The following is a 24943-nucleotide window of genomic DNA, read 5'->3' on the forward strand; positions in this document are numbered from 1 at the left end:
ATGTGCTAGGCAATGAATTTAAATATTGTTTCAGTAAGACATCAAACTGTGACCTTGAAATTGTTCTTATGTTATATATTTATATATCTTTAAGTTTTCATATTGGGACTTAACTTTGCCAAATTGGTCACGAGAAATCCGTTTCAAAATAGGAAAATAAAAATTGTTTTCCCATTTTAGAAAATTATTTGTTGGCAATTTTTTAGTAGTCTGTTTAAGTTGTATATTATTTTACCTATTTTTACCTATTATTTTTAGATTTTGGATACTTGTAGAACTAAAGTATTGAACTGCTATCGTAAGAGAGCTTAGCCATTATAATTATATGACATTAAGTATATTTACAAATTTAGGAAGGATAAGGATACATAAATATACATACTTCAATAATTATTGGATATTCGTTACGACAGGATTCTAAATGATAGATCCTGTGGGTGATGTCCGATGAATGCAAACAAAGCAAATTGGTTCTGAAGAATATGAAAATATACATATATAATAAGGAAATGCTTTTAAAAATTTATTATTTCAGATAATGAAGCTAGAAAGAAAATATATACAACACAAATTTTATTTAAGGGTACAGCATATAAGATTGTTTTCAATTAATGGTTTTTATTACTGAGGTAATTTCTGATCAATATACATAAGTGTGTGTTACAACCTACCTTTTCAACGTATATGGATCTATTCTGTAGCTTCCAGGAGGTATTGGAGGAGCATCCAAAGCACCTATCCATTCGATAGAACCTCCACTGTGCTGCAGGACACGAGACACTAAGGACATGTGCACTTTCACTGCCGCGCGCCACCCACATGCTCTCGGTTTCACTTTGGCCGCAGAAGAATGTGCTTTTGTGCCGTTCGCCTTTGCCATCCTGGTCCTCCTGCCCCGCCGCCTCCCCCACAGGATTTTGGCAGGCGACTTTGCCTGTCCTTATCGATTTTCAGCGAATCTCGCGGGCTCGGCTCGGCCGTTTCTGCTTCTGTTTCTGTTACCACGGCGCACGTCAGTGGCATGCGAATCGGGAAGCCAAGTTTCACTTGTCGCGCTGAGTTCGTTCGTGTCGCAGCAGCAGCAGCAGTCGCAGCAGCAGTAGCAGTCGCAGCAGCAGCAGCGAGTGTGCCGTTATTCCGTTCGTTACATAAAGAAGAAATTTCAAATAGCAAGTTTAAGTGCGCTGCTCGGTGGCGAATGGCATAAATCAGCATTCAGCGATAGCAGCATTGTGATAAACATTTAAACGAAAGGAGCCAGCGCGACCCAATAAAAAATAAATTAGAATAACCAAGTGAAATCAAAACGAAATAAAGAAAAAGTAATGAAATAATGTGCATTTGGTGAGCCAGCGACTGTGTATCTGGTGTATAGAGCCCGACATATATGAAAATATGAAATATTAAATGTGCCGTAACACGGGCGTTGAAAAAATTACCAGGTAGTCGTGGGCTCGTGGAAAAAAGAGGAGTTCCAAAGGGACGAGGACGAGGTGGAGCAAGCTATTGAAGGAGAAGGAGCAGTAGGAGGGAGTGGGAAAGATGGCGAAAGACGAAAGCGAACGAAATTGTAATAGAGGTCAAAAGAAGCATTGATTTAACGTGTGCACTTCCTCCCACTTTCAGCTCCACTCCTCCTGGCTTCCTCTTCGTCGGCTCCTCCTTGTTGTTCTCCCACCACCTCCGCCACCACCACTACCATTGCCACCCACCGTGTGTCCTGTGTGTCCTGTGCCGTTCTTCGTGCCACGACTGTGAACTGTGTCTGTGCGTGCCTCTCTCGCAATATTTGCGTGTGCGTGCCTCCTGTGTCTCTGTGTGTTATAAATAATTTGTTTAAAATTCGTCAAATCGCTTGACGTTTCATTCAATAAATTCCATCTACCAGGACACACGCTCACACACACTGGCACACGCACGCACACACACACGCGCACAGACGCAATGCCCCGTGTGGCGCCCGTGAATCGTGTATGTATGTGCGAAAAATGTTGATGACGAACCACTTACGTCTATCGCAACCCACGAATCCAACGAAACCACCACAAACACAGCCGCAGCAGCTGAAAAAATCGCATGTAACACACCAACACAACCGTACACCACACACACACACACACAACCATACACAGCCCTAGGACACACGTACCGTTCAATATCCAATAAGAAACCAAGCATAATTACATAATCAAATAGAACGACTGGCAAAAAAAAATAAGGAAATATAAAAAGACAAGAGACAAACACGAATAAATAAATAAAAAGGAAAGCACGAGCAACAAAAGCGGAAACCAGCGAAAACAAGGACACGAAAGCAAACACGATAAATCAGCGCAAAGTGCAGCATTATTTAATCAACGCCAGAGCCAGTCAGCAAGTGGAAAAACCCTGGAAACGCCTAAAAATAAAGGACACGCGATAACCAAAAATAGAACGTAATGATAAAACCAAAACCAAAGTACCTGCAACAATGAAATTGAGCAAATCTTAAAGGCGTAACCCGACAAGCAAGCCCAAGATTAGAATTACTTTTAGAAATATACAAAAGGACACTCGCTATATACAAAAGTGCTATAGATAAAACGATAAACGCTATCCGCAAAACAACACAAAAAAAAAGCAAATAAATTAAAGTAGTTCGTTGACGTTTGTTCACCGCTGGAAGTTATCGATACAGCCCAAGGATATAGAGCGTAATCCCCGTTGAGATAGAGTAATGGAACTAACCTCGTAGTTTGTAGAGAGACCTGAGTCTCAGCCCGTAGGACAGCAAATTCAAATAACCGCAACATAAACGCACTTATCGACTAACTAAAACTACCAAGTAGTTGCCTCTCTATATACAATATATATACATATATATATATATATATATATATACACCTACGAGATATATACAAGATACTTAGCCGTAGCGATTAGACGAAAAGCGCCAGTCTGTACATCTACCTATATGGATTTATTTTTATAATGCCGCTAATGCAAAACTGGATCCCCGCCCTCGACCTAGGCCTTTCAAATTGCATCTGAATAAGTAACGAGGGCGATATTAATGCATTAATTGGGTGGCGAAGGACGTCGCCACACGGAGTCCCAAGGAGGGACTGTTGCCGGGTCCGGATCCTTTGCGTGTTGCGCGTGTCAGATACACAAATACGCCCAGAACCGTAATCCGTGGACCCGCAGAGTAGGAGTGATACGAACGTACAGGACGAATTAAAGCTACCTGCCTTGGGTTTCTCGTGTTGCGCTGCCTTGACGTAACTCCGCCTTAACTCGCGTCGCTTCCATTTGCCACAAAAGTGAAAAAAAGCAGAAAATAAAGGGCGACCGCAAAGCCAAAACTGTGGTGCGTTCGTTAAACTTTCATGACCAAACATTAACTTAAGCAGGAAGGAGGAGGAGGAGGAGGAGAGGCGTGGCCAGAGGCCAGGTTGGAAGGCCAGGCGGGAAAGCATACATTTCGGAGCAAGGAAACAGAGCTGTCATCATCACTGTCCCATCCCCTCCAACAGCTAGTTTGTTATTTGTGATAAATTATTCAGTGATCCACATTTCGGATCCCGATCCTGCCCACCCCACTTCAGCTCCAGTTACCGTTACCGTTATCGTTATCGTTACAGTACCAGCTCCAGTTCCAGGCCCCACCATCACATCTGTACACCAGCAACCACCAACCGAATAGCAACAATAACTATACCCTAGAGGAAAAACGTCATTTATAATCCAGAGTACAAAGTACGATTAGCCCCGAAATAACGCTGTTAACGAAACTAAAACTAAAACTCAAACAAAAGCTAAACTATAAATAGTAACATATGGTATTATTATACACGCAACGGAAAACAGATAGTGTCATAGAGTCACATAACCTCAAAGAAACGAAAACGAGCGCATAACGAAACAAAACGAAAAGTGAAGAACCATAAGCAATATAAGCAGTGCTGTTGACTATTTTAGAGGCCACCTTTTAGATACCGATACCTTCTCACCCAACCTACGTTACTCAACCAAACACCTAAGAACCCACCAAAACGAATCGAAAACCTAACCTAACCTAAAACCTTAAAACAAGGATAACGATGAATAGCCCCATGTGCGAGTGAGACAGCCCGAATAAAGAAGAAAGAGAGTAACACAACGAAAAGCAATTTATTTTTGTTTACGTGTCCGTGTGCGCTGGACTTGTATTAGTTAATGCCAAAAATCGAAGCGGAAGTTGCACCCATACCTGCACACTCAACTACCACTACAACTACAATACACAGACACACATACTGAGCCACGATGACAAGGCCAAGAATTGCAGTGGGCATTGCGGGGCCTTTCCGGCGGCAATAGCAACAGCAACACCTTGGAAAAAACAAAAAAAAAAAAAAAACAACAAAAAAGAGCACCAAAAATATCCACGATAACAACAACCACGTTACGTTAGCGAAGGTGGCGCGAGTGGTTCGATGTGGTTCGAATTCGAGTTCGAGTGCAGGTGGTGACGTGACAGCGGCGGCGTCGTGGGTCCAAGAAAATGCACGTTAAACACACTCAGCGCCGAGTCAGCGGTCCTGGAGCCTTCGGAACCTTTACCAACGATCAACGGTAGGCGTTACCCACTCACTAGTCATCCTTGTATGTCCTTGTACTGTTGTTGTGCACGATGTACGTTGTACTGGTGTGGGAGATCGGGTCAGTGCAGGATGTCCCTATCCCGCATATCGGACTCCTATGGCCGGGATCTCCCACGTTGTACAGTTTTGAGATGAATGTACTTAATGTTTCAGTTTCAATGTGATCTCTGGGGTGGACCGATTTTATTATGATAGACCTCGTTTCGTATTCATATATTGGAATTGCATTTTTTAGGATATCTAGGTTATAATTTAAAGTATTAAGTATCTTGCAAAAAATAAAATTATTTTGTAATCCTTTTTAGAAAGATTTAAAACCTAAATAGAGTTAAAGTACTCACTCTTAAGACCAGGAAAATGTTTTTTTTTAATGAAAAGAGCCAACGCATCGTATGAGCAATTTAGTGACACCATGGCGTATGCGTAATACATTTTGACCACATGGCGTATGAGTGATTCCTATTGGAGTCACGTAAAAGTAATTAAATATCCCTAATAAATATGTAATATCAAACATTGTAAGGTCTGTGGTCCACCCTAGCAATCCTGTTCCTTGTGTTGTTCGTTTTGTTTCGTACCGTTATGTTCAGTGTCTCTGTTTCGTTCTTTGTCTCTTGAGTTACCCTGTTATTGTTGTTGATGTTGTTGCTGCTGCCGCAATTGCTGTTGTTGTTGTTACTGTTCACATTCATATGTGTGTGTGTGTGTGCGTTTGAGCGAGTTGCCAAGTGCCTTTTTTGCTGGCCTCCTGTGAACTGATTTCCTGCTCACAACGACCAACCCCGCCCTCCGCCCACCGCCCACTTTAAGGGGTCATCCGTCACTCCAGTCAATGCAATTACGAAACTAGATTAAAAGTCAAGCCAGGCCGACAACAATGGCCGAGCACCGATACCGATACCAATACCAACAGAATACCATACAATGAATTGCATTGCTTGAGAATAGTGTCAAAGTACTTTGAGTGCGAACGCACGCAGTGCTGCATACTTTCAGGGGCCACTGTACATGTAATTGCAATCGTGTGGGTGTGGGCCAGTCTGTGTGATAGTGTGTGTGTCTGAATGAGCGGAAGCTTTCGCTTTTACTTCAATGATTAAACCACTGACCGAATTTCGGCTGGCATTTGTTTGTGTGGGTGTTTGTATGTATCGATAAGCACTTGCCGACTTACTGCATTGTTGTTGCCTCCCACACATACATAGCTTATTCACCGATATATACACACACACACACACAGATGATAACAGACAGAGACGGCGACAGTGAGTGAGTGAAGCAGAGGGCCAGATAAGCTGCTCTTTTCTTTTGTGCCAAAAAGGAAGCCCGATGTTTCCAATTGAGCTAGTTCTAGTTCCACATTTCCATACACTCGACAGCAACAAAAACACCAAATACCCATTCAAACACATAGGCACTAGCCCCACAGACACAATCACATACAGATACACATGCAAACACATACATATATGGGCAGGACCCTCTGGTGTCTGTGTGCTTTGTGCAGTTAATTTAATTTCTTATCCCCCAAACGAATCTCATTTAAGTTATTTCCCGCTCAGTTTGTTAGTTTTCAGTTTCGTTTCCTTCATTTCTCGTTTATCGTTTATTATTTCCATTTTGGTACTCGTCACGTGAATAACTTGGATTTATTTCGTGTCCTTGTCGTTGTTGTTTTGCAGAAAACTTTGCTTGAAAGTGCAAAAACGTTGAATACAGAAACTAAGAACCAACCAAACCGAACCAAATCAAAAACCAGATCAAAATCACAAACCGAAACCGTTATCGAACAATTTGCAATTTACATTTGCATTTGGAGCGATCCTAGACATCAGCTGTGAAGGTACCGCCGACCAACTTCCGAATTCTCCCCATACTTTCTCTCTATCTCTCTTTTTCGTCTCTCAGTGTCTCTGCCTCTTTCTTTCTCTATATAGTATATATAGATCGTAGACTCTGTATGGTACTTCCCTACTACTCTACTACTACTAATACTAACTACTTACCGTTACAATTCTAACTGCAACACACATATAAGAACTCAAACACACTCACACACACACACACATTTAAAGCTTCTAACTTTTCTGCTCGTTACTAGAAATTAGACCGAAAACTAAAAAAAAAACCCACCACCCCCGCAAGTTTCAACTTTCGAGCTTTACAATTTCTGGTTGCAAGCATAAAGTAAACTCATTAACTTTGATGCACTTTGCCAACTTACTACCTGTCCCTCAAAAGTCCATCGATAAGAGTTTCGAATGCATTGCTTTAATGACTTTTTCCCCACCCCGCCAACCCTGCCTGCTTAAGATCTTTTGTAGCCCCACCACACTCCGCAGAACCCCCGAAACCCTAGAAGAATAGAATGACAATCCCGTTTGCCATGTATCTCACACAAGACGAATCCAAAAATGTATTTACAATTGGCATGCCAAATGGTTGTGATGTAGCATTTCTTTGTTTGTACACTCCACTGATTTACACAGCCCGCTGCTGCCCGCAAGCCTGATTTATTAATTGCTGGTCTGTCGTTATAATTAATGGATAATTTGGCTGAATTCTGGTTTAGCCGAAAATCGTGTTATTTATAGTTAGTTGAGCTAAGCTCTCATCGAGTTCTGTGTTCATTTGCCTGCCCAGCCGGAAATCTTTTGAACTCAAAATTTAATTACCGACCGAGGAGTGTATTTAAATGGCATTTTCGAACAAGCGACATTTGATGAACCATTCGTGAACTCAGTTCGTTATTGCAATGACCTTAACCGGGTCATCACTGAGAGTTTTCAGATACATTCTGATCATATTTAGGATACGTACCTTGATACACTTGAGAAATATAGTTTGAAAAACTTTTTCAGGGATTGGTATGGTAATATAAACACAGATTTTGGTAGCTTTCCATTCCCCAACATTATTATTATAACATAAAATAGAGTAAAATATATTACAGTCAACTTTTCCAAACAGTCTTGTTCAAAGTTTTTCAAAAGATCTTAAAATTGTGTAAAATAAATCGCCATTTCAGTTTCCGATTCTGATTCACTTTCCCCCCATACGAATAGAAATCGTAAATATACATATGTATGTATTTTTGATCAAATAAAATCCGCCTGACTGCATAGACTTTGTAAATTGGCACAATGGTAAACATTTGTGCACTAAAAATGGAAATTTTCGTAATTTGTTTACACGGAAATGTGTATCGAGTGGCATGTTTGGCAATTTGCTTTCAATTTTGTTTGATTTTGCTGGCGGGCGAACTTTCAGTTCATGAGCAATAAAATGCATAATATTGAAGGTTTTTCAAAAACATTCGCCCAGAAACAGAATTAAAATAGCTCAAGCGGTCACGCTAAATGTTCCAAAGGTCAAGACCATGAAAGAATTCCGCATTCGATCGGATTCAGTGAGAATTAGAACACAGCATCTCCGCCGAGACAAGTAGATCAGTTGCAAATATAGTTGTGGATCCCCCATTTGGGGGCTCACAGCTGCACTTGATTTAATATCGATGAACGAAGTGGAATGCAGGCAGGCAGCCAGGCAGCGACTCAATTACGTACGCCTTACGAATTTACGCTTAATGCCTTCAATTGGCTTTTGAATTATTAATTGAGGCATATTGTGTCTCAGCCGCGGGCGGCGGGGCAATGCTGGCGATTTCGATGCCAGAAACCTTCTCCACCAGACTCGTTTGGTCGCCAATAACGAAATCCCAAGCTCTCGAGGATGGGCAGCACATGCTCCGCACTCAAAGACTAATCCGCTGGCCGGAGGGCCACTCCAATGCACCAAAAGTTGACATTGGACGCAGGCCACGCCAGAAGGTTACACTGAGAGAAATATGTGGAGATGCCTTAGATGCGGCATAGCAACAAGACATTTTACATTCAATTTGGCGTAAAAGAAGTCTCTATAAATATTTACAGCAATGATCATAAAATGTAGTAGTAGCTTTAGGATAGGAATGTATATATACATTTATTTCAAATATATTTTAGTGAGATTTCTCACTCACTGAGCCCGCAAAATGGGCCCAACTTGGCCAGTGGAATGGGGCAAGGGCCACATTTGACTGCAGCACTTGACAGGTGGCAAATACTCGAGGCCGAGATGAAAAAGCCATCAGATAGGAACCCCAAGAGCTGGTATTCCCCGGGGCACTCGATGCTTTCGCTTTGATTTGGCTTTGCCATTGCCATTGCCTTCTCGAAAGTGACTTTCGGCCAGATTAGGTCCGAGATTGGCAAGAGGCCGCCACTCGCGGCGGCGGATGTGCGATTGTATCTGGGCATCTCGTATCTGGTTCGGTATCTGCAAAGTGCACACTCATCGGCTGAGCATTAGCGTGCAAATATTTGACATATTTACTCGTATTTGCACAAATCCCATTCGAATTCGAATCAGAATTGGGATAATTGCGCCTCTGGCGTGAGGAGGCAGCCAGCCTTTGCCTAATTGACCGAAATTGATTCGACTCGATTCCGGGCTGGGAAATGCTGTTTGCTCTGCACCAATTTCCCGCCCCATTTTTCGCGCTCAACTCTCGAGCTGGCATCCGGAATTGGAATCGGAAAAGTTCGATGCACGCACGCCGAGAATAGGGCACAACACCCCTCCCCCCCTCCAATTGTTTTCCCTTTGTTTGAAAACGGGGCCATCCCCCTGCCTGCTTGCGCCGGTGTTTAGCTATATCAACAATAGTTTGCCTCACGTTTCGTAGCATTGATTGCCCAAGGCACAGTGGGCCCAGCCCTTATTTCCATATCACTGGCCCACACTCGATACAGCTTCCCATGGAGCACCACTATGCACCACTGTGCGCCGCTGTGCTCCCACGCTCCCTTATCAGCCATATCCGTCTGGCGCAGCCTTATCTTATCTCGGCCATTTGGCCATTTGATTTAGGGCACTTCCGCCGCCCACCGTGCGGAATGCTTTCAGCGCCAATGGGGCACGCGCTTCCAGCCATATATCTCCATCGAATCGGTGTGTATCTGCATCTGTAAATGTATCTGTAAATGTATCCCTATCTGTATCTCTGGCCGTATGTAGTTGTTTGTTACCGCTTGTGTATCTGTGGCTCTATCAGTGCTTGGCCTGCGTGCCGCCGTACATTAATTTAGTTGAATTTTTCGCGCGATCAGAAACCAGATGAGCATGTCAACCATTGTATATAGATGTCTCTATAAATTGTATCACACATCGCGGTCACATTGGGCACTCGATATAAGGGAAAGCGTTCTGAACAAATAAGGTATCACATCTGAACAATAGAAAAGGATTTAAAAAAAAACAGCCTTTTCAAATTATTTTGTAAAATATAAAGAGCATGTAGATGCAAAGTAGATACTTAAAAATATAAAATCAATAATAAACTTTCGTCATTAATTACCTAATATCTAATATATCTAGTCGCTAGTAAACTTGCTTAAGTCCATTTGAAAGTAATGATCAGGTTGAGTCACACTTTATACAGGAAATATATAGAAGTCACGAGATTGCTGAAGTCAACAATAATTAGCAAGTAACGTCTTACTATATCTTGTCATTAATGCCCAGATTTTCAGTGGTTCAGTATATCCAGTGTCCTCTGTGCGATGAACTCACATAGAAGCCGGGAATGCGATACTCCCCCACCGCCACCGCCCCTCACCGCTCACATGTTGCACAATCAATATTTATAATAATTAAGAATTTTCTTTGTTTGTCTCGCGGTTTTCCACACTCGCACACACTGTTTCCTGCTCACTTTAGCGTGGCCCTCTGGCCGGCGAAACCTGCGTTTCGTCTCCCTCCAATGCTTGCCTGCCAATTTGAAATAGATAAATTTAAGTGTTTGCCAGCGACGCTGGCCATTTTGATTCTGCCATCGAGCACGGTACTCATTGAAGTCTCCTCTTTCTTTCCGCCACCACACCCCCACTCCACATGCGGCTCCTTGGGCCGCCCGTGATGATTCCGCCAGCAGTGCCAGCCGCGACAACTTGTGCCCGGACAACCAGCAGCAGCAGCAGCAGCAGCGGCACTCGCACTCGCACCAGCACTTGGTGCGCCAGTCTCTGGTGAGTCTCAGCAACGGCCAGCCGGCGGCATCGGCGGCGCCGGACAGCGTCTCGCTGCTGCGAGCGGGCGATGACCAGCAGCAGCATCTCCAGCAGCCACAACTGCAGCAACAGCAGCAGCAGCAGCAGCACCTGCAACAGCAACAGCAACGGCACCGCAGCAGCAGCAGTCGACTATCGACGAGCGGCATCTCCAAGCAGAACTCATCGGACAGCAGGAGCGGACTGCGCATCCTCGACAGCAGCCACAGTCCGGTGAGCTGTGGCACCCAGAGCGTGAGCAGCACTGGTGGCCAGTCGGCGCTCTACGATGCCTGTCACGAGTATTCGCGCAGCTTGAGTGCAGCTGCCGCTGAAGGAGCCGCGTCGCTGCTCAAGAGCCACTACAGTGACCAGCAGTTGGCGCAGCCGGAGCCAGACCCAGAACCGGATCCGGAAAGGGATCGGGACCGGGATAGGGACAGGGATAGAGACAGAGAACGGGAGCGTCGCCACCTGACCAACCTCAATCTCAATCTAAGCAGCGAGTACGACTACAGCGGAAGTGATAAGCAGCAGCTGGTCAACGAGACGTACATCTTCAAGTGCATCGCCAACAGTCCTTCGTTCCTGCGCACCAACAAGATCAAGGAGCAGTCCAAGAAGCTGCGGAATCTCTCCCTCAAGACACGCACCGCCAAGAAGAAGGGCCAGATCATCTCCAAGTCGAACGCGGTGTCGGATAACTCGCTGCATCCGGGCGACAAGTACCTGAACTTGTATCTGGTGGAGAAGAAGCACTCGCTGCAGCCGCAGGTGGCCTCCACGTCGAGTTCCATCAACACCCCGCATCCGCAGGCTTCCTCGGCGCCAGCCAGTTCGTCCTCCACCTGCACCAAGGCGCCGCAGTTGCCCGCCTTGTCGGCGGTTGCTGCCCGCCAGCAGCAGCTGTTGCTAAACGGATCGCTGAAGGGCAAGGGACAGAGTCAGAGTCAGGGGCAGAGCCGGCAGACGCTGCCCGGCCATCGGGCGTCGGTGAGGAGCGAGAGTGGAAGCGGGAGCAGCCACACCATTCCGGCGACGGGCAAGAGTCCGCCGGTGCCGCAATCGCTGGCGGCCAAGATCAGCAGCTCGGCAAGCGGCAGCAAGAACTGCAATTTGCTCAGCGCCAGCAGCAACTCATGCCACAAGCTGCACGCCCACGCCCAAGGATCGGGAGCAGGATCGGGATCTGGATCGGGATCAGGACCACCCGGACACAGTCACTACGCGGCCGCCTCGCCCAAGAGCTCGGTCAGCAGCAACGGTCACCTGAACAAGTACTGCCTCACGGACCTCACGCGCCGCAAGGCCGAGTTCAATCGCCAGCTGAGCGCGCCCACGGACTACACGCACCACTCCTCCAGCAACGGATCGCAGCAGGAGGGCTCCTCGGAGGCCAACGAGGGCCACGAACCGGTCGGCGAGTCCACCATCACCGTAGCCAGCGCCGGCGTATCGTATCCGCATCCGTACTCCTATCCGTATCACTACGCGCACCACGCCTCCTCGGCCACAGCGCCCGCCAATCTCAAGGCGTCGCTGCAGCTGCACAGCTTCGGGAGCCACCATCCGTGTCCTTATCCGGCAAGGCCCACGTCCACGTCGTGCACCAATAGCTTCAATCGGCGCCACATCCGCCGGCACAAGGGCAAGCTCGGCGATCGGTGAGTACTGTACATGGTTTGAGATACTTCTGCCTTTCTATTATTTATATTTACTATATTGTTTAATATTCTACCGTTTTAATATGGCATACTAGCATTGTGTTAGTTCCTATAGATACGTTCCATATGTTTTAGATACCATCTCTTAGCTTATCTCTCAGATACTTCAGTGGAATTTGTCATAACAATAACAGTGCACATTTAATTGAAGCATTTAATATTGGCGAAGGCCAAGGTCATTGGCTTAGTTAAATATTTTGTGGTATAATCATGAGTACAACTAATCGGGAAATGCATATAAGATAACACTATGAAGTATAAATCAATATTATATTAATAACTTCCTAGTGAAAAAAGTTCTTTCAATGGAATCACAGTGTAGTTTGAATATTGTAAGAAAAGGGGATTCCACAGACCACGTCGACTGGCTTCTCAGTTCTGTGGATTCCCCGAAAAGAGAGCGAGAAACTGAAGACATTACCCCGGCTTACAAGTGGAAATTACGCGCATACTACCGGTTTTTTTGAGTGCCTTGGTCTCCGCTCCGCTTATCGCCGGGCATTTGCATAATTCCGTCGTCGCAGACCGAGGGAATCTCACTCCGCCGACCTGCCTTTCGCCTCGGATCGCGCAATAAACTTCTAATGCCCGTCGAGCAGTGAACTTCACATTTGAGCGGATCGAAAGTTGGAGCGTCAGTTCGGAAATACCAAAAATCCCAGGGGTTCTGTTCTACACAGTCTGCGGATCGGTGTGTGACGCGTTGCTAGTGCTGAAGTTTAAACAAAGTAATATTAAACTATTTGAAATTGAAAATAACATATGTGTGAATTTACGTGTTAAACCAAAAACGGCACTCTATAAACAAAATAGAAGTTTACAACTATTTAGCTAAACATTTTTCCAAGGCATTGAGCATTTTTATTAATAAGGAATCCACCGGATTGATTACCCAAACAAACGTTTGTCATTGTGCGTGATTTCGTATAAGTAATTGAATCGAGCTCGATTTTATCAGCCTGATTGCGAGTAAACAATGTTTGTGAAGTAAACAATGTTTCAATCGGTTCGTGTGAATAACATAATTGCACAATTTGTCGCGGCCACTCAAGATCAGACCCAGAGCCACAAAAAATAGCTTCCTCCTTCCTTGACCACCACTGATATCCAATCTAATCTGCGCGTGAATGGAACGCGTTACCCGCATAAATTTGCATAAAATCCAGACATATGTATGTATATCATCGTTGTTTATGTTTAGGTTCCATGTGCTGTTCCCTCACTTTTCGGATAGTTTTGCTGTACTGTATTGTACTGTATCTTTTATTGGCATAAATTTTTGTGAAGACAGCCAGGCCAGGGAATTACAAGCAGCCATAATTTGCGTCGTCGATCGTCGCGAAATCAATTAAAAGGCAGCACAAATTCGTTATTTATTTATTGTGCAACGGCAGCGGGGTTCAGAACAGGTTATCAAGTCGCCGCAGCATCAGCAGCAGTAGCTTAATAAAAGTCTGGCAAATAGCAAATTAACTAGTTGCCATAATAGCGAAGAAAAAAGAAGAAACAAGACAGGAAAAGATAGAAAACATTGAGATACAAAAAAAGAAACACGGCGACAAGTGCACGGTGTCAATATCTCAATTATTTAATTAGGCAATTGCCAGCCAATTTCGGAAGCGAACTGCAATTCCTGTACCAATTGATATTCGAGGTAAGAATATCGCTCAATCCAAACAGTACAGAAATTAGAAATAAAGAACTACACCTCCCTCTTTCGTATCTCGAGGATGCCCGATTCCAAACGATCCCATAAGATACGATCCGATCGAATAGAATACGATGCGATACGATACGAAGCATTCCATTCCGAAGTGGCCACGATCTGGTCTCGTTTTTCGGAGTGTTTGCCGGCGATTTCGATTTCCAGGCGGTTTGCGAGCGGCAACTCGGCCGGCGGTCGCTAGTCGCAAAAAGTTTGCCGCTGTAATCACTCCAAGTGCCGGGTTCTACTCTATATACGTACATAGCTATATAGCACGCTTCCAGACTTCCTACGATTCTCCGTTTCTCAGTGTGAGTGAGTCGTTTGTGTAATCTGCATCCAATCGGCGGAAAAACATCTGCTTCAGCACGTTTTTCCAAGTTGCTAGGGAAACAACCCAATAGTTTCAAACAAAAATCGAAGAAAATTCCGAATGCGCCAGTGAAGTGCGATGAATTCGAAACCACAATTATGAAATGTAGTTGTAGCAAAGTGATTTGATTTCATTTGATTTGTGCAATGCAATAGCCGCCGGCGGTTAACAATAGCAATCACTAATAAATTCATTAGGCTAATGCCAAGATTAAATTAAATCAGCTTCAACAACAGGCTTAATTAAAACGAAACTTTCCCATTTAAAAGTACACACTCAATTGAGTGCGAAGAGGCGAAAAGAGAGCGCTGTTTATAATAATAATAGAAGCACAGACACAATTACGAAAAAAGTATTATCAATGTACGAAAATATCAGTACGTCTAACCGTGACGCGAAAACCCATACCCATGTACCCATATACCCAATGCCCATGCCCATGCTCGCATCCAAGCTGAAACTGAAACTGAATTGGAAACCAACGTAACCGCGAGCACGCGTCTCCATCTCTCCGGGCTTTAACAATGGGTCCGCCGTGAACGTGAATAATATCCATATCCATATCCGTGCCACGCGATTTGTCGTTCAGTATTTTTTGCCTTCAGTGCTTGCTGCTCCAAAAGAACTCAAGAAGGGGGTGGGGGAATTCCAGTTTCACTGGCTGCCGCCCCGGAAAACCTTGACAATCACCAGCTAGTTTTGTGGGCAAGGTGAGGGGCAGCTGCCCCGTATCTCTGATTCAGCCTGCATTGTGCGTGTGCCGCAATTAAAAGTAAACAAAAGTGTCAAGAAAAACTAGCTAGTTTTCAAGTTCGAATGTCGCAATACCCTTTCTAAAGTAAAGTAGTGGTCTTAAAACTTAAGTAATATCTCTACAAAGTTAAGCAAGTTAAATCATAAATAAAACTATGCAACCTTAACTACCTACGATAAATTGTGATCATTGAAATTGTGACAACATGAAATACTAATTATTGCCATATCATTGCTAACAATTACATATGATACCTTTTTAACTTAAACTTAACCAGATTGTAAACATAATGGCCTACTTTGTGCCACTTCATTTGAAAATAGCACACACTTATTGTTACTTAATATGACTCCGTGAACTGCAATACCCTTCGTTAGAGTATTTGCAATAAGCAAAAAAAACCGGTGCGTTTACCGACATCGCGCCATCCCGCCCACCTTGACAGAGTCATTCATTCGATGTAGTTTCACTTTCATATTGGGCACCAACAGCCTTGTGGCATTGAGTCGTGTAACGGTGTTTTTCGATGGCACCACTTCCGTGTTTACTGATCCCCATCTTGCCAATGCCATTTCAGACTGCTGAGCGGGGATAGTGAGGAATCGGTGCGCTGCTCCTACTGCTCGGTGCTGAATGTGAACGACAACGACCTGCGCATTTCGTTCGAGAACACCTGCACCGATTCGCTGGTAACCGCTTTCGATGATGAAGCCCTGCTAATATGCGACCAAGGAACCGAAATGGCAAGGACACAGTTTTTACTTATGCAACTAGACCAGGACATCCAACTTATCATTTGACCTTGACCGCCAGCCAGGCAATTGGTTTGGATCAGCGCACGACTAATGAGTCTCCACTCTAATCCTTCGATGCAGGTACACTTTGATGACGTGTCGTTGTACGGCACTCCGAAAGAGGAGCCCATGCCCAACATACCGATCGTGTCGGAAAAAGTCTCTGCGAATTTCCTAAAAAGTCAATTGCAATCATGGTTCCAGCCGACGGACAACCGACTGGCCATGAAACTGTTTGGCAGCCGAAAGGCGCTGGTCAAGGAGCGCATACGTCAGAAAACTTCCGGGCACTGGGTCATACACCCGTGCAGTTCATTCAGGTGAGTTGCCACTATATCTCTATATATCACTATATCTATATGATATCTTATATTTCGATACAGGTTTTACTGGGACCTTTGCATGCTTTTATTATTAGTAGCAAATCTTATTATCCTGCCAGTCGCAATATCATTCTTCAACGATGATCTGAGCACACGATGGATTGCCTTCAACTGCCTAAGTGATACTATTTTTTTAATAGATATTGTAGTCAATTTTAGAACAGGTAATGCACCCTCAACCAAGCCAACTAACTAACTAACCAATTAACTAACTAAGTAACCCCCTAAAATCACCAAATGTCCCCGATTTCTGTGCCCCTGCTTAACCGACGAACTTTTGCCCGAATGTCTGATTTCAGGAATTATGCAACAAGACAACGCTGAACAAGTAATATTGGATCCAAAGCTTATAGCTAAACACTATTTAAGAACTTGGTTTTTTCTCGATTTGATTTCGTCGATACCGCTAGATTATATATTTTTAATTTTCAATCAAGTAAGTCAATGTATTTAAGAAACAGTACGCAACATTTTAATTTAAGATTATGAAATTGCAGGATTTCTCTGATTCTTTTCAAATATTGCATGCCGGACGCGCCCTGCGCATCCTGCGCCTGGCCAAGCTCCTATCCCTGGTGCGACTGCTCCGCCTTTCCCGCCTCGTGCGCTACGTGTCCCAATGGGAGGAGGTCTATGTGAGTACATCCGGCTCATTTTGGCAACGCTCAGTCCTTTAGTTTCGTTTCGTTTCGTTACCGTTTCATCTTGAGTTTGCATAACGAAGTAACTACTCCCTGGTTTTCAGTTTTACGACACCTTTGTACAATATATACACAGAAAATATAGTGATATTCGAGATATTTGCTATTTGCAAATATTACTTTGACGCTTTTAATGCCGTGCCTATGATTTCAACTAATCCGATTAACAAAAAGCTTATTCACTTGAGTATTTTGGGCCTGAACCCATTTAAATTGCGTTTAAAATTTATTTTCACAACTTTTTTTTCTGTGTATATATTTGTTAACGTCCTCTGTTTCGTCACTACTTTATCGGTTTTATCCCAGGGATCGTTGGTCCCTGAGCGACCCTCCTTTCGTTTCGATTTCCGTTCAGTTTGCTCCAAATTCTCGACCGTAAGATCAGCATACTACTCGTTCACTCCACACCACAAAAACAGATTCAAGGATCTAGGATATATGTAGGCAACTGCAGTTAGGCTTAGCACAGTGGTCAGTGGTCAGAAGTCAAAGGTCAGGGGAGTAATGTATTCCCAGAAGTGCTCACTTTTCTTTGTTACATGTGTGCGTACATGTGTGTGGCATTTAAAAACAAATAAATAACTACCAAATTGTGGATGGCGCGCGCAGAAATGTTCAAACTATGTATTTTCTTTGAGTTGTTATCTGGAAGCTCTGTGTCTATGATTTCCGTTAAACGTTTAAATCCTTTGCGTTCGATTACCAATCGTTTTGTTTACCAAATATGATATACCTCCCTCCAACCTATGTGTGTCTATAAAGCCAATCAAACATAGAACCAGAAAATCGCTGTACCATAAGCCAACTCAGTTTGTACATTATACAGAATGTGTGACCCCGATGTTTGTTTCGTGTTGTGCGCCTGCTGCGCTTCGGGTCCACCCGACCAGATCCAGAATAATCCCCCAGGCCGATAACTGCAAGAACATACCTATATATCACACACCCACCACACACCCACATGTTCTATTCGTAACAACACACTCAGATCGAATCGAAAATATATATCTCTGTTTTTTTTTTTTTTTTTGGATTTTTCTCAAACCATCTGACTCGCTCGCTAAGCTTGAGAACTTGTTCCTTGTGCCGCGGGAAGATTCCTTTGCTTTCTTTCACATTTCTTCAGTTGAGTCTACGATTTATCGCTTCTGTTGTTCTGATATTCTGTATACGATTTACGATTTACGATTTCCTATTCATTTCTTGCCGACTTTGAAGCACTCAAATCGATATTCTTCATTGCACTTTGTACAACTCTTTGATCTTCTTTGAAGGCATTTCCGCAATTCCTATATAATAATATCTACGTCCAAAACCGAAATCCCCATCCACTTCCCGAGATTCCCACGCCACACCCCCTGAGATACGTACAAGTACAGCTCCTGTAATCCTTTGTAAAAGATAGCCTAAAATTGGAAACCACCGTATATTATGATTTATGTTTATTTTGTTTTTGATGCGCTCAACTTAAGCGATGATAAGAAAAGTATTCTGCTAAATGCGACTAACAACTAATGATGCTTTTGACAATCAGTTTAAGAACAACAAACAAAACAAAAATAAAATAAACAAAATACAAATACAATACAAAAATTGAACTTAGCTGAATCAGGGCCTAAAATACCTGTGTATATATGGTTTTTAGATTCTGCAGAATCTACAGAAAAAAAGTGCTGATCGCAGAGGGAGAATGAACAGAAAAGACAAAGATGGCTTGACAAAAAGCAACCTAATTCTCAAGGTAAACCATCCAATAAAAAGTAACAACCCAAAATCAAAAATCAACAACACAACAACTTCAGTATATATTGATAAACAAAAACCAAAAGCCTTGATTGATTGAAATTATGATTATGTATTATTGGCGCAACATAACTCACGTTTTTGAGGAATGTTAAAGCCAAAATTGAGTTTTAGTGCATAATTTCGTTCGATTGTTCGTTCGTTCGATTGTTCGTTGATCATGTTTGCTTGATTTTAATGTTCGTTCGTTCGTACGTTCTGTAAATTTTCTGAGACTGCCTTTTTTACATATTGATGATTGATTGATATTGCCATACATAATCTCTATTTCTCATTTGATGCATAATGAAAATCTCGTTAAATCAATAATGAAGAAGAGAGTAAAGCCCAAAAGCAGCATACGAAAAACAAAGCTTTTTACCATATTTACAAATCTTCGGTGCCAATTCGAAGCTCTTTCATGCTCTTCTCGCGACGTAGAATCAGTCAGAAGGATAATGTAATATATCTCGCTAGATTCCGTAGTTTTGGACTCCATGCATGGGCATGATCGGAAATCCTATAGAACTGCTATATCTATCATTGTGAACCGCAGATTAGCTGGGTTATACTATATCGCTGCGAAGAGCATGAAAACGCCACAGATCTCAGGATATATTACGGATTCAAAATGTATAGTGTGTTGAATGCTTATTGCTTTAAAGGGACTAGGCAGCACGGATCAAAAGATTGCCACTGTAAAGACACAATCAAAACCGCACTTGATGATACTGTAGTTAGATTAATGGCTGCTGCTGCTTTCGCTAGAAGTTTAGGTCTTAGAAACGGACACAAGACACACATCCAATATAGTCAATCGATCTGAAAATCTGAAGGAAAACTGATCCAACGACCAATCAGATCGAACACGAACACTGTACTATATCTAGCCACATACTACTCGTATTATATAGCATACATTTGTGGGCCCGTGCCAAATGCTTTCCACATACCCTAACCTATATCGTATCGTATCTTTCTTACTCAACTTAACCTCACTTGACACTGTTCAATGCTTTTCTGTTCTGCTTTTGTGCTGCGCGCTTTCCGCTCGAACTCTCTCTTGCCCTCTCCCAACTACACAGAGAAAATCTAATTGATTCAATGCAACCAATTACATATATATTTTCTAAGAAAATAGCTTTGAACATATCAGAATAAATTAATGGATTTTAAAAGTAACAGTTTAGGCAATCGCCCGGCAAGTCTTATTATAATTTTGAGAGAATAAAAATAAACTGATATGTTCAAAGTGATCCAAAGATCAAAAGGATCGTTTTTTGTTAAGATCCTCTACAAGTGTAATGCATTTTTTCTCTGTGTAGAAATACAACTCTGGTTTGCTGCCTCTGCTACCGTTACTTGTTGTTTGGTTACTGTTACTGGTTTGGTTTTGGTTTTCCTTATTTTTTATTTAATCTGCCTCCACTTCTCTTTTTTTGTACAAAAGATTTCAGCAGGAGCGCGTTAAAAACTGATAAATAAGCTTCTTGGGGTGACACCCACACACACACATGTACACGCACACAAGCAGCTCCAACCACTGAATTCTTGAATGCAACTACCGTTATTTTGTTATCTCGATACCGCTCCCTCTCTCTCTCTCTAACTTTCTCTCAAGCTCTGTGTTTCTGCTCTTGCTCTATGTTTTTTATTTACCGTTCGTTTGGTTTCCGTTAATTTCTCGTGTATATTCCGTTGGTTTGTTTACCGTACTTTGTACAGAATTACGTAGTTCAATTACTAACAACTGCGAGAGTCAGAAAAAAACAAACGCTTTCATTGTAAAATACGAGTTTCGATTTCGATATTTTGAACGTTTGAACGGCTTAGTGTTTAAACAAACGTAAAACAAAACAAACAAAAAATGAAACAAACAAACAAAAGTAAAGATGAGCACTTGTACCATAATTTAGCAGCTGATTTTGCACCTATTCGAAACGTAGAAATGGTTTGAATTTGAATTGATTGAGTTTGAATTGATTGCTCAGGTTGTACACTGTACACAAAGTACACACAGTACACCACCGGACACAATTGTATTGCCTAACACTAGACTAATCTTATCTTATTTTATCTTATCGGATATACCGTGTATTTCGAACCGCTCTGCTCCGATCCAATCTAATCCGATGATCTGGAGACCGAGGAATGCAAGTATCCGTTGCATACTTATCGGGCAGAGTGGCGAGATTGAGTAATTTTCTTGTTTTAATGGCTGTGGTCTGGTTTTGTTTTAGTTGCTTTGATTGGCATAATGCAATAACTGTCATGTTTGCTATACCGGTAGCTGGAAACGCCAATGACGCCGCCAAGTTGCAAATAAATTTTAACCAAGTTCCAAGTTTCCTTTTCTTCGTTTGGGTTTCCTTTCTCTTGTTTACTTGAGACATTTGGTTTTATATATGTGGAACTCACATACACATATGTAACACATGCATAAACACTCGAACACACCCAAGCCACCAAATACACACACAGACATCACACACACGGAGACACACACACATACACGAGCGGTGTTGGGCTTTAGTTAAAGTGCACTCCTTTTGATTGACCTCTCTGGTTGCAGTTCCTCAATATGGCCTCGGTCTTCATGAGGATCTTCAATTTAATTTGCATGATGCTCCTGATCGGCCATTGGAGCGGTTGCTTGCAGTTCTTAGTGCCAATGTTGCAGGGTTTTCCATCCAACTCCTGGGTCTCCATCAACGAGTTGCAGGTGCGCCATATTGGTAAAACCCCTCTAGCTGCTAACGGCTATCTAAATGGGCTATTCCATTGCAGGAATCGTACTGGCTGGAGCAGTATTCGTGGGCATTGTTCAAGGCCATGTCGCACATGCTCTGCATAGGCTACGGCAGGTGAGTTGTTAAAGTCCCAATCTACTCCCATTATGGGGATCTACTTTACTGCTGTACCCATCTACGTTCCATGGCGAAGATCCTGTGCAGGACAAACATGTAGCTAAATTGAAAAAGAAACTAGCAATATATATACTACCATTGTATTATCACTAACAATCTCGTTCTTTCCAGATTCCCGCCACAATCACTGACAGACATGTGGCTGACGATGCTATCGATGATATCCGGGGCCACCTGTTACGCATTGTTCCTCGGTCACGCGACCAATCTCATCCAGAGCTTGGACTCCAGCCGGCGCCAGTATCGCGAGAAGGTCAAACAGGTGGAGGAGTACATGGCCTACCGCAAGCTGCCACGCGACATGCGGCAGCGCATCACGGAATACTTCGAGCATCGGTACCAGGGTAAATTCTTCGATGAAGAGTTGATACTTGGCGAGTTGAGCGAAAAACTGCGCGAGGATGTCATCAACTACAACTGCAGGTGGGCGATCTGTCACTGTCCAGTGATCTATCAATTGTTTCTACTTTCAGCTTACATACTTAGTATAGTATCCTCTTGGATTAGTATTTTGCACTATATCTTAGTTTATTACTAATGACTATCTATCCATATTCCACAGATCCCTCGTGGCGTCAGTGCCTTTTTTTGCTAATGCCGATTCGAATTTCGTTTCCGACGTAGTTACCAAACTGAAATACGAAGTTTTCCAACCAGGTGGGTGAAACTACTTCCTCATGTGTTTTTTAACTAACCAATTCTGGGTATTTTAGGTGATATTATCATAAAGGAGGGTACGATCGGTACTAAGATGTACTTCATACAGGAGGGCGTGGTGGACATTGTCATGGCCAACGGCGAGGTGAGCAAAACTTTTGAGTTCAGTCAAAATCCAAAATCCACCATTCTAATTACCGACTCTTACAGGTTGCCACCTCACTTTCGGATGGGTCCTACTTCGGTGAGATCTGTCTGCTGACCAATGCGCGTCGTGTGGCCAGCGTGCGAGCCGAAACCTATTGCAATCTATTCTCGTTGAGCGTGGATCATTTCAATTGCGTTCTGGATCAGTATCCGCTGATGCGCAAGACCATGGAGACTGTGGCCGCCGAGCGGTTAAACAAGATCGGCAAGAATCCAAACATAATGCATCAGAAGGACGAGCAGCTAAGCAATCCGGAGTCGAACACGATTACGGCTGTGGTTAATGCCCTGGCTGCCGAGGCGGATGACTGCAAAGATGAGTAAGTTGACAGGGGGACAAGCAATACAATACAACAAACCATCTTTTCATATTGCTCATCTTATAAAAATAGCAATCTTCTATAGGGCCTCTTTAACAACTGCGTGGAATATGTTTGTTAATACTTTTGCTATCTGTTTCAGTGACATGGATCTCAAGGAGAATTTACTGCATGGGTCAGAGTCGAGCATTGCTGAGCCGGTGCAGACGATACGTGAGGGTCTCCCGAGGCCACGGAGCGGGGAGTTCCGGGCCTTGTTCGAGGGTAACACTCCATGACACTGAGGAGCAGTGACAAGCGGTGCCCTCGGGCACCGGGCAACCATCTGAAGCAGCGGTTCGCTGGACACTCACTCACCAAAACCCACATCCATACTCCACACTGGACTACCACACTCACACACACAAACACTGCGTATATAATAATTTAGTAAAAGGAACCCCAAGACGCGATAAGAGTACACTAAAAAAGAATCAATTTATGGTAGACACTCTATATATGCAATTGCGATTTAGTAGAAAACGTATTAAAAACAAAAAACCCAAAAAAAAAGAAGATAAAAACAATTACACAAAAAATGTCCTCAATAATTATTCATAATTTCAGCTCCGCTAACTGTGATGACTTTAATATAAGAATCGAAAAAAATTAACAAACAAACAAAAAAAAAAAGAAAACGAGTACATACAGAGATAAATTATGCGATAGAGAGAACTCAGCAGACAGCAGACAGATCAGAAAATCACAACCCACGGCCATAGAAGATCTGCCACCCACTACACACCCACACCCACACTACACACCACACACACCACTACCGCCATCACAAACAGCAAATACTGACATATAACGTAAATCTACATATAAGTTTTATGCCCACGATATTGTAACGATAACGAAGTGAATAGACTTTTGAATTGCTACCTAGGCGTTAGTCCTATGGACCTACTCTACAAGAACACACAACCACACAGCAGCAAGCACACCTGTAGGTGGCCAAGTGGCCAACGGGTCAAAGGTGACACGATTCAAGCAACAGGCATCAGGCATCGGGGGGCGACAGTGACAGTCAGACAGACAGACATGCATCAACTTATGATATAAACGAAGCGAAGCGTTACAGCATACCAAAACATATTTATGCGCGTAGCTATTATGTACTCGAGCAACCAACAAACAAACAACAAAACAATTATGTATTATTGCGATTATATAGCATATTTAAATACGCATTGCAAAAAAAAAAAAAAAAACAAGAAAAAGGGAAAACATAACTCAGCAATATACAAAACCAGAAAAGAACCCAAGAAACAAAACTAAATGAAAAGTATTTAAGCAAAAATTTAACGAATGCGCATTAGTAGTTGAACTATTAGTTTTTCACTCACTAACAAACAAAACACCACTCGACACACAACGTAGTAGAGAAGCCTCAACAAAAAAAATAAAAAAACATAATGAAAAATATATGAAAAACCAACCTCAGGGTGCCGTCGTTTCAGCGGTCACCAAAAAATAAAAAAAAAACAACAAAAAAAATCTAAAAACAGACAAGAAACCAACTATATACACAACATATATATACAAAACATAGACAATGTTGTCTTTTATAGGGAATTGTTAAAGCGCCTCAGTTACATTTCAAGTATTTATTGCGGGCCTGCCCACCAGGCGAGATCATGATTTTCCATTCTGATTCAGAATTTCCGTTCAAGATGCCACTTTTAGTTGCGAGCGAGATCTCTTTTGCAAGTGGTTCGTCTTTGAGTCCTTGTTTGTTTTACTTTCGGGCATAAATCAGGCGAAGGACAGCGACTTGTTGAAGGATTTATGTAACCTAGTATTTTATTACACGTAAACTAATAAAAAGAAAGCAGAAGGACAGCGTTTGCCTTAAAATAA

The 24943-nt window shown here is 42.9% G+C and overlaps 1 protein-coding gene across 9 annotated transcripts; it reads left to right on the plus strand.

Moving 5' to 3' along the window:
* The first annotated feature begins 1854 nt into the window (after positions 1-1854).
* Positions 1855-24943, plus strand: LOC117135785 (centrosomal and chromosomal factor). 9 transcript variants are annotated; one of them, XM_033296266.1, is made up of 15 exons: positions 2138-4596; positions 10597-12378; positions 15848-16013; positions 16146-16384; positions 16448-16611; positions 16747-16883; positions 16930-17082; positions 18794-18889; positions 21503-21652; positions 21718-21794; positions 21969-22280; positions 22420-22514; positions 22571-22659; positions 22725-23041; positions 23184-24943. In XM_033296266.1, the coding sequence occupies exons 1-15, from the start codon at positions 4526-4528 to the stop codon at positions 23317-23319; spliced, it is 3984 nt and encodes a 1327-aa protein (XP_033152157.1). In that variant the 5' UTR covers positions 2138-4525; the 3' UTR covers positions 23320-24943. The 9 variants fall into 9 exon arrangements, with proteins under 9 accessions (XP_033152165.1, XP_033152157.1, XP_033152159.1 ...); XM_033296268.1 differs by having other exon boundaries at positions 2139-4596; positions 16945-17082; XM_033296267.1 differs by having other exon boundaries at positions 2139-4596; positions 10600-12378.

The sequence above is a fragment of the Drosophila mauritiana genome, chromosome 2R (genome assembly GCF_004382145.1).
Source record: "Drosophila mauritiana strain mau12 chromosome 2R, ASM438214v1, whole genome shotgun sequence".
Lineage (NCBI taxonomy): Eukaryota > Metazoa > Arthropoda > Insecta > Diptera > Drosophilidae > Drosophila > Drosophila mauritiana.

Coding starts and splice junctions, on each gene's coding strand:
- LOC117135785 (XM_033296266.1), top strand. CDS start 4,526: ATGCACGTTAAACACACTCAGCGCCGAGTCAGCGGTCCTGGAGCCTTC. Junction 18,890..21,502: donor AAAGCAACCTAATTCTCAAG/GTAAACCATCCA, acceptor CTCTGGTTGCAG/TTCCTCAATATGGCCTCGGT. Junction 21,653..21,717: donor TCTCCATCAACGAGTTGCAG/GTGCGCCATATT, acceptor ATTCCATTGCAG/GAATCGTACTGGCTGGAGCA.